General features: G+C 41.6%; 1 protein-coding gene across 1 annotated transcript; it reads left to right on the forward strand.

Annotated features, from left to right (window-relative positions):
* Window positions 1-342: 342 nt before the first annotated feature.
* On the forward strand, window positions 343-6,175 carry klhdc10 (kelch domain containing 10). The gene is made up of 9 exons (XM_057855565.1): window positions 343-552; window positions 925-1,146; window positions 3,409-3,563; window positions 3,638-3,786; window positions 3,868-3,952; window positions 4,015-4,081; window positions 4,151-4,198; window positions 4,267-4,406; window positions 5,169-6,175. Exons 1-9 carry the CDS (start codon window positions 477-479, stop codon window positions 5,376-5,378), a joined length of 1,152 nt encoding a protein of 383 aa, XP_057711548.1. The 5' UTR covers window positions 343-476; the 3' UTR covers window positions 5,379-6,175.
* The last annotated feature ends 1,915 nt before the right edge of the window (window positions 6,176-8,090 follow it).

Raw genomic sequence — 8,090 nt, forward strand, 5'->3', positions numbered from 1 at the left:
AGCGTCAAACCAAAATTATTAGTCTTTCTGTAAGTTTTTTTTCAATAGTCATAATAGTAAAAAATAAATAAATAAATAAATTTAAAAAAAAAAAAAAAAGAATTTTCATGACCATTCAACAAATTAACATTTGTGTTATTGGTGCAAAAGTAGTGTAATTGCTGGGAATTAGATCAAAAGTAGCACTGATAGTAAGTTAATAGTATTGTTCTACTAGTAAGGACGAAATTTCCAGTTGGACAACTTGAGTTAACGCATAAATAACTTGTTTTGAAAGCTATTATCCCCGCACCTCCAGTGACGCAACATTGCAAGAACACAACCTGTGATTGGCCGAGACCTTCGCGTCAAATGAGTGTATGGCTTTAAACCCACCGCTGCTATCGTTAACCCATCATGTCTCTCGGGCACTTCAGGAGTAGCTGTTTTTCGTCAGTGTGATGCTATGAACGAGGCCTCGTTCAATCTGGGACAAGATGACGGACGCCCAAGGCGATCGCCGTCCGGAACAGTTGAATAAATTCGAGAAGCTGACAGGCAGGCCGCTTCACGGTAAGCAGACGCCTGCAGATCGATCAACAACATTAGCACGCATGCTAACGAACACTGCTGTCAATGGTTGTACAAAGAAAACAGTGGGTGGGAAAGCAGATCACCGCTATGGGAGTACTATTTACCCCGTACTATTTACCGGTGCAGTGAATGAGTTTTATTTTTGACACCCCAAATACACATGACATTAACTCTGCAGTGAATTACTTGTCATTGGGCTGTTAAGGTAGTTAATTTGGCAAGTTGATGACCGCTCGACACTTTATTTAAGACACCTGATCTTGCCCACCCCTTCCAGTGTAAACAAAACCGCATCCTTCTCCTTCCATCATAATTGTATTTCATCAATCTGTACATTTATTTTCTCTCTAGGTCACCGTACGCCCCCCGCCCGCAGTGGCCACCGCTGTGTTGCTGACAACACAAACCTCTATGTCTTTGGGGGCTACAACCCAGATTACGACGAGTCAGGTGGCTCTGAGAACGAAGACTATCCACTGTTCCGAGAGCTTTGGAGGTACCACTTTGCAACGGGTCGATGGCAGCAGATTCAAACAGAGGGCTTTGTGCCCACAGAGCTTGCCTCCATGTCAGGTAAGATAAACACACAAAAAAGATCACATTTAAAGCAATTACAACCCCTAGCAAAAAGTATGGAATCACCAGTCTCGGACGAGCACTCACTCAGACATTTTATCATATAGAACAAACTCAGATAAAAAGCTTGAAAAAATAATAAATTACTTCAACAGTGCAACTCTTAAGCATTCAGAAACACTAAACACTGAGGGAATTTTGATGTCTTCTTCAGGCAGTCATCTTTGTAAATCTCACTGGAACAGCACCAAACAAAAGTTACAGCATCATCACCTTGTCAAGAGTCAAGAATCTGCATTGGACAAGGTGATGATGCTGGAACTTTTGTTTGGTGCTGTTCCAGTGAGACTTCCAAAGAAGACTGCCTGAAGAAGACATCAAAATTCCCTCAGTCCTTGATGATATGGGGCTGCATGTCAGGCAAAGGCACTGGGGAGATGGCTGTGATCAAATCTTCAATAAATGCACAAGTTTACATTGAAATTTTGGACAGCTTTCTTATCCCTTCAATTGAAAATATGTCATTTTCCAAGATGACAATGCATCATGCCACAGAGCTAAAACTATTAAAGCATTCCTTGGAGAAAGACCCATCCAGTCAATGTCATGGCCTGCAAATAGCCCAAATAACCTGTGGTGGAAACGGAAAAAAATGGTCAACAGCAAGGCTCCGACCTGCAAGGATAATCTCGCAACTGCAATAGAAGAGAGTTGGCAGTACTGGTGCACGATAATTATTGGTCCAATAATTATCGGTCCGATAATAGGAATTATGACGTCATCCTGATAAATCCAATAACATTATCAATAGGACCGATAATATGTATTGTGCTGGCTTTACAGTTTACACACTAGTATAGGAAAGCAGTTGACATTTGCGGGGCATTTGTTCCACCTGCTGATCAGAATAATTCATTGCATCTATTTTTTGTCACAGTAGTTTTGTTCACATTACAAGCTCATTCACATACACATTGCGGTGTCTAGCGGTCGCATTGACAATCGTGAATGCTTTCTGTTACGTTTCCGCCTCGGAAATATGTCTAAGTATTTTATGTTTACTATAACATATGGATGTGCACCATATGTTTACTTCTGTGGTGAAGGGTCATATGTACAGAACTTAATAAGTTGTTGTGTTATAGAAGCCAGCCAATGCTTTAGTAGCTCAAGCTAGTGTGCTATGCCATACATATAATGGTTGTGTATATAAGTGTATTGTGCAGTTTGTTGTATATTGAGTATTGAGTATGTGTATTTTGCTGTTGTACTTTCACATTATTAAGACGAGTGTCTTCCCATAAAAGGAAGAAAAGACCAAGCCTTGTGGTTTATGGAAGTGCATTCATTTTTAGCTGGCTGCCGGGCAGTGCAGAAGTGAAACACACTGTTTTGTTCAGGTCATTATGAAAAATCAGGTGAGATCAAAGGCAAATCTATGTTTAATCCACCACAATTTTTTTTTTTTTAAACCTCCAGGTTTAAACTCGGGTTATACATTTTAAAAAATATATATTATCTGTTATCGATATCGGCTTTGAGGAGCAGGAAATGATCGATATCGGTTTCAAAAAATGGATATCGTGCACCCCTAGTTGGCACCAAATTGATGGAGACTAGTCATCAAGTCCATGCCCAAGTGACTGCAAGCTGTCATAAATTCCAGAGGGGGTGCAGCGTGTTCATTCAGAAACACTAATTTCAATTGAAGGGATAAGAAAGCTGTCTAAAATTTCAATGTAAACGTGTGCATTTATCGAAGAGTTAATGAAAGCCATCTCCCCAGTGCCTTTGCCTGACATGCAGCCCCATATCATCAAGGACTAAGGGAATTTGATGTCTTCTTCAGTTATTCATCTTTGTAAATCTCACTGGAACAGCACCAAACAAAAGCTCCAGCATCATCACCTTGTCAAGAGTCAAGAATCTGCATTGGACAAGGTGTCAAGAGTCAAGAATTGAACAAGGTGATGATGCTGGAGCTTTTGTTTGGTGCTGTTCCAGTGAGACTTACAAAGATGACTGCCTGAAGAAGACATCAAAATTCCCTCATTGTTTAGTGTTTCTGAATGCTAAAGAGTTGAACTTTTGAACTAATTCATTATTTTTTCAAGCTTTTTATCTGAGTTTGTTATACATGATAAAATGTCTGAGTGAGTGCTCGTCCGAGACTGGTGATTGTATACTTTTTGAAGAATTGTTTTAGTTCCATTGTGTCACTTTCAAACATAAATGTTCTGCCCCATTTCCTCACTGCAGCCGTGTTGCATGGTAACAATTTGCTGGTGTTTGGCGGCACCGGGATCCCCTTTGGTGAGAACAACGGGAATGACGTCCACGTTTGCAATGTCAAATACAAGCGGTGGTCGCTTCTCAATTGTCGCGGGAAGAAGCCCAACAGAATCTACGGACAGGTACTTCCATCCTCCGCAATTAGCACTTCACGAGCAAGGTGAATGAATTTAACAGTTTGTTATCACTTATCAAGGCGATGGTCATCATAAATGGCTTTCTCTACGTGTTTGGGGGTACAACGGGGTACCTGTACAGTACAGACCTGCACAGGCTAGACCTGACCACCAGGGAGTGGAACCACCTAAAGCCCAACAACCCTCCTGATGACCTACCCAAGGAACGGTACGGTACCAAATAGAATTTAAGAACTAACCAAGCTATAAGTGTTGTCAGCATTATGAAACAATTGACATGTTGTCACAGGTACAGGCATGAAATAGCACAGGACGGACAGAGGATCTACATACTAGGAGGAGGGACCTCCTGGACATCTTACCCTCTGGACAAGGTACTGAAAAAAACATTCAAAGTCAATTAAGCTGTTGTGCGTAATACATTTTTTTGCAACAGATTCACGCGTACAACCTGGAGACTAATTCCTGGGAGGAGATTGCTACAAAACCTCATGACAAAATAGGTTTGCATCCTACTGTAGCCTTATTTCATTGAAGACATTTTGTATTTTCACCATATGTGATTCCGACAGGGTTTCCCGCTCCTAGGAGATGTCACAGTTGTGTTCAAATACGAAACGGTATGTACTTAAAAAGATGTTGCTATCAATTTGAGCCAACTTTATGAGATTATTTCACTCTTTTCTAGATGTATTTATTTGTGGTGGCTACAACGGTGAGTTGATACTGGCTGACCTGTGGAAGATCAACCTGCAGACATTGCAGTGGAGTAGGTTGCCCGCTATGATGCCTGAGCCCGCCTACTTCCACTGCGCTGCCGTTACGCCGGTAGGTCCCCTGCTTCTCTGTTGAGACATTTAAACAAAGAACATGAGAAGTAGCTGCTGTACACAAGAAGAGCAGTTCCAAAAAAAATCGACTATTACGTGCGTCGCGATTCGATTACGATTCATAAAAGTTCAAAAACGATTTTCCCTCATAATTTTATGACAGCCGCTTGTAGCGGAATGAAATTCAAGACACGTTTGCTGCAAGGACACCGTTAACGGACGCACGCACGTTATGATGGATGCTCCTGGTTACTGGGAGAGAGATTTACTCCTTTTTAAAAGACTGGAAAATAAATTTCTGTATGAGACAGGCAGACACAGAAGCGCGACGCGGCGGTCGTGCTTTTGTGCGCAAGTTATTTTTTAAGAGCGAGAGGGGAAGATAGTTCGTTGCACCTTGTCTTTCAGATGTCCAGCAGTAGTTTTAAGGCATTTCAATTGAAAATTGTCCTGAGTGTGTTGCTAAGACTTGCGTGCGTCTATAAAAGGTGAGTACACAAACCCTCTTGTACTGTTTAGCCTTTATTGTTGTTGTTTTTGAGATGTTAATAGTTAGCGCCGAGCGCTAAGCTAATTAGCTAACGTGTATTTCATATGCAGAATGTGTAAAACCATGATTAAGTAATAATCACGATAACCGTTATCGTTCAAAAATCGAATCCTACCACCCTGAATCGTAATCGAATCGTGGGGTGCCTAAGATGGCACAACTCTATCCACAAGACAGGCTATGCTTTTGTGTTTTTGACCTTCTCGGCAGACGGGCTGCATGTACATCCACGGCGGTGTGGTGAACATCCAGGAGAACAAGAGGACCGGTTCTCTCTTCAAGATCTGGCTAGCCGTGCCGACCTTGCTGGAGAGATGCTGGGAGAGGCTCCTCCAGGCCTTCCCCCACATCGCCTCTCTGCCCACCACGCAGCTGCTCAACCTGGGGCTCACACAGGAACTCATCGAGCGCTTGAAATAACAGACTTGGATCATCAAATGAGTCTTTCCTGCTCTGCCAAAACTATGGGATGCCTTCTTTTGCCTCATTTTTTGTTCTTTTTACAAAATATGTTTTTGCACTAAGTGTGAAATTATGCTAAATACTGAAAGTATGGATTTTCCCCAAATTGCCATTCTGGAGTTGACATGTTGCCTAGTTTTGCTTATCAAGTCAACCCATCAGCAGTTGGAAACATTTTGCCAAATCATGATTTGCTTAAATTTAAAACTATAAACCCGGTACTGTATATTACACGTGTTATTAAATTTTTAAAGACTTCTGTGCAAAGGATGGAGCATGTATATTATTTACTGGAAGAACTCTACACCATCCCGCATAGTATTTTACGTTTTAAAGCGGCACACTTTTTTTGCGTTTGCCTAATAGCTTGGTCACTCTTAAATCGACCCGCCCCCAATACTCTTGTCGACGAGACAAATTAACGCATTGGCAAATGGTCAGTATGTGCAATTTTAAGCCTACTCGATACATGTAAAGTTCTCTTTTAAAAAGTCGCGTCACTGTGAATTTGGTGCTCTAACAGAATCCATTTGAAATGTCATGATCCGAATAAAGTTTAAAACCCTCGCTGATGCTGAAATGAATGACTTTGTATGGGAATTGAGCTTGAGCAATGCCCTCAAATATTAAAATAGGGTTGCAGCAGTGGAATGAGGACAGTTGGTGTGGAAGCGGTACTAATCCTTTAGTTCCAATCGGGTTAATTTGTGCCGGATCCTGCCGGAAAAAGATCCCGCACCTCTTGATTTTGGCCTCTTTGTGTTCCGGGACTTATTTGGGTAGATCCGGCACCTCTCGTATATAGGGTTAGGAAAACGTTTTTAAAAAATGTATAAAAGAATAATATGCATAAATTCATTTACAGATCAAATCCCAGGAATTGCATGTTGTTTATAAAAATTTAACGTCATTTGAAAGAGTCGGAGATTTGTGAACTGAAAAGCTGGACCAACAAATCATGCCCCTGACAACAAAAAAAAAAGTTTGGAAATTTATGACATCTGGGGAGCAAGCAGCCAGGATCAAACTGTATTTCAACATGCCAAAAAGACAGTTGCATTTACTGTCTTTCAAAAACAAGGAAGATGGTTCAAAACGAGTCAAACAACCGGTGATGAGGGCAGCTGCAGCGATCATGCTAATGCAGGAGCGGGAGCAACAGGAGGCTAGCGCCGCAGCAGCTAGCCAGGTTCACTGACAGCCAGCCAAGCCGGGTGTACTGTAAGTCCCACCTGTGGTTTTGTGGGCAATTGCCTGTGCTGTGCACAGTATAGCCTAAATAATTTTAAATTGTTGTCATAACATTTATACAGTGTTGTCACAGATTACGCCTCAAAGTAATCTAGTTATTTTACTGATTAATTCACTATCAAAGGAAGTTACTTTAAAAGTAATCTATCAGTTACTTTTTACCAATTTTTCTCCCTTTACCGCCGCAACATAAGAATGACAACAGAAAAATGTCATCACATGTAATTGACTTTCCAATGATTGAATTTAAAGGGGAATATCAGAATTTCGCGCTAGCTTAGCCACTCCGGAGCCCTGAAACTAACAAATATCTGACAAACTACTTGGAATTTGTTGAAATCAACTCCACCGACCAATTAAACCCCGCTAACTCTAAGATTAAGCCTAATGTCAAAACTTCTGAATTTCGGGTTATGGTTAACAGCATATCAGTGCCAATGTAAAAAAATTGCAAACTGACTGCACAAAATTGCAAAGGTGGTGGCGGGCGCAGATGCGCGTGCACAACCCTGAGGTACGCCATGCACAACCAGGAAGTACTCCTCTCAACACACACGCGGTCAATTTGGCCACAAAACGTGGCGGCAACTAAGCACTTTACACTCAATCGGACTTACAACACATCCCACAGATGCTAAACGAACACATCACCTCACGCCATATGATGTAAACAAAGCTTGCCAACTTGGAGCGGTGACTGCCCGTCGTTGCTACGGCAAAGCTACGAAACGGCCGTGCATGTAGGAGGTCCAACCTTTTGCTGATACGCTCCAGAATGAAGGAAAAATACTCACCTTCATTCATGGATATCCACAGATCAACATTCCCTCGCAACATCTCAACACTCGGCGCGAATGTCCAGCCGCGTCAGTCCCACAACACATGATGTGAGACCAAAACAGGAAATGGCTAAGAGCTTGTCATGGAAACACATACCGGGAACCTTTTATTTTAGCATTTTCTATTCAAAATGCGCTTCGTACATGACTACAATATTCATCCTACATACGTTATGAGGCAATGAAAAAATAGTAACACAGAGACACTAAGGAAACTAATTTTAATCAGATTACTGGTGTAGAAAAATGAACGCGTTAGATTACTCGTTGCTGAAAAAAGTAGTCAGATTACAGTAGTGCGTTACTAACGCGTTACTGACAACACTGCATTTATACCATGGATATTATCTGAAATTGAGGCTTGTAAGTCCCACAGCATGGCAAGTGAGCATTTGCGTGTTTTCAGCACCATTTTCTGCGTATGTTCCGGGACCTGTGCCCGTCTCGTCATCCCTGCACTGTCGTATGTACTTTGCATTCCGGCACCCTATGATTTACAAATTATGCACTGGTTCCAATATGCAGCCCAATGTCTTTTCTGCTTTTTGTTCTCTTCTGGAAAAACTACAGAATGAGTACT

The sequence above is a fragment of the Corythoichthys intestinalis genome, chromosome 13, assembly GCF_030265065.1.
Source record: "Corythoichthys intestinalis isolate RoL2023-P3 chromosome 13, ASM3026506v1, whole genome shotgun sequence".
NCBI classification, from domain to species: Eukaryota; Metazoa; Chordata; class Actinopteri; order Syngnathiformes; family Syngnathidae; genus Corythoichthys; species Corythoichthys intestinalis.

Coding starts and splice junctions, on each gene's coding strand:
- klhdc10 (XM_057855565.1), top strand. CDS start 477: ATGACGGACGCCCAAGGCGATCGCCGTCCGGAACAGTTGAATAAATTC. Junction 3,564..3,637: donor CCAACAGAATCTACGGACAG/GTACTTCCATCC, acceptor TCACTTATCAAG/GCGATGGTCATCATAAATGG. Junction 4,407..5,168: donor ACTGCGCTGCCGTTACGCCG/GTAGGTCCCCTG, acceptor CCTTCTCGGCAG/ACGGGCTGCATGTACATCCA.